This window comes from Colobus angolensis, unplaced genomic scaffold (genome assembly GCF_000951035.1).
Source record: "Colobus angolensis palliatus isolate OR3802 unplaced genomic scaffold, Cang.pa_1.0 Scaffold63, whole genome shotgun sequence".
Taxonomy (NCBI): Eukaryota; Metazoa; Chordata; class Mammalia; order Primates; family Cercopithecidae; genus Colobus; species Colobus angolensis.
Window position 1 is genome coordinate 9,527,983 of NW_012119932.1, and position 2,014 is coordinate 9,529,996.

The 2,014-nt window shown below is 45.7% G+C and overlaps 1 protein-coding gene across 1 annotated transcript in view; it reads right to left on the bottom strand.

Moving 5' to 3' along the window:
* Positions 1 to 465, bottom strand: part of LOC105527542 (butyrophilin subfamily 2 member A2-like) — a 6,796-nt gene extending 6,331 nt beyond the window's left edge. The window contains 1 exon segment of the mRNA XM_011963889.1: positions 47 to 465. Coding sequence (XP_011819279.1) covers positions 47 to 438 — 392 coding nt within the window. The 5' untranslated portion in view covers positions 439 to 465.
* Positions 466 to 2,014: the final 1,549 nt, after the last annotated feature.

Here is a 2,014-nt window from a genome sequence, read left to right on the forward strand (position 1 = left end):
GCCAAGGCCTGCCACCACGAGGCGCAGGATGGCCTCATCACAGGACCTGCCTTCTTGGAACTAACAGCGGTAGATGCCATTCTCCTGGGCTGTGACATTGTGTACGACCAGGGCCATACTGCCCCTGCTGATGCCTTTGCTCACAAAGGTGACTCTTCCTCGGTACTCCTCCATCTGCTCCTCTGTTCTCTCTCTCCCACCCTTATACACAAACACTGCAGGGAAGAATTGAGACCGGAACCACTGCACCTCCATGTCCTCAGCATTTTTCTCGGGTGACAGATGGCAGTGTAATGTAGTGTTTTCTCCCACCATGGCCAGGATGGGACTAGCTGGTCCCACGACAGTAAACGGGGCTGAGACCAGTGCACACAGGCTGAGCAGGAGGAGGAGGAGGGAGGCTGGCAGGGAGAAGTGCGGAGCAGCAGCTGGTTCCATGAGCACTCAGGGCAGGCAGGGACCAGAGGCCTCCCATTTAATCACGATGTTTGGAGTTGCAGGACCCGGGATCTGGGACCTGTTGCCTGGGTGTCCAAAAAGTCCCAAGATTCTGTAAGTGATTCTTAAGGGTGGGAGTCCACTAATCTCAATGGGTCTGAGCAAAACTTGCTGTCCTGGTTCCTTTCCCCCGAAAGAAAACTGTGGCTTGCTTTTTAATTTTGTTTTTTAATCATAAGGGGTCTGGTGTGTGAAGAAAACCAACACGGGTCTGGGGTCTTCCCTGGATGACCCTTATAAGCCAAAGGTGGGATAGAAGTGGAAGAGGAGACAGGCATCATAGGGTTAGGAGACTGTGGGGAACAGTGGTGAGAATGGTTAAAGAACAGAAAACAGAATGAAAAATCAAATAGAAAGTTTCATAAGGGCCCAAAGTCCTGGATGTTTACACTGATAAAATTAATTATGCCATTTTCCATGTCAGTTGTTTGAATATGGGGGTTGAGGGGACAGACACATTCAGGGAACCCCACGATGAATTCCCTTTCCTATAAGATTATGCTGAGGGTAGCATGACCTGACCACATACAATCTATTGTCCAAACTGTTATTAATAATTATGCTTACACAACAGTCAGAAACCAAGAGTATCCCAAGTCACTCTGGCTAGGACTTACTTCAGCAGCCAATCCAATCCTTTTTTTTTTTTTTTTTTTTTTTGTAAGACAGGATCTCGCTCTGTCACCCAGGCTGGAGTTTAGTGGTACAATCTTGGCTCACTGCAACCTCCACCTTCCAGTTTGAAGCAATTCTCCTGCCTCTGCCTCCCGAGTAGCTGGGATTATAGGCATGCACCACCACAGCTGGCTAATTTTTGTATTTTTTGTGGAGACAGGATTTCGCTATGTTGGCCAGGCTAGTCTGTAACTCCTGACTTCAAGTGATCCACCTGCCTCAGCCTCCTGTGCTGAGATTATGAGCATGAGCCACTGCATCCGGCCCCAATCCTTTCTTTAATCATGCAGTACCCACAGTAACTGAAATGATGAAAGTCACAGCGAATATTCCTGCAAACAGGCAGGGCTTTGTGAGAACCATCTTCCTAGGCAACTCCAGAGAGAAGCAGATGCAAACACAGAAAAATTACGGCAATGTCTACCACATTATTCTTGGAGGAGAGAAGATAGTAATATTTCCAGAATTTGAAAGTTAAGAGAAGTCTGAGAATGTACCCGATGGAGTTTTCACTCCAGAACACACATTATTGGCCATTACTGCACTATTGCCTCTAAGCAATACCTTCTCTCATCTATTTATTTAAGTTCTGTGCTCACACTGAGTGGTTTCTAGAGAGTTTTCCATGACTGTCCCACTTCATTTTTATTGCTCTGGACTTTGAAACCATGTGATTCACATGTAATAATCTCATCTACCTGGAAGAAAAGGTAGGAGTTTTTATTTAGTGCCTAATGCCATTCTTCAAACACAAAGGTCTTTAAAAATATCTGTATCTATGTCAACATTAGACAGATCAACAAGACAGAAAGTTAACAAGGATATCCAGCAATTGAACTCA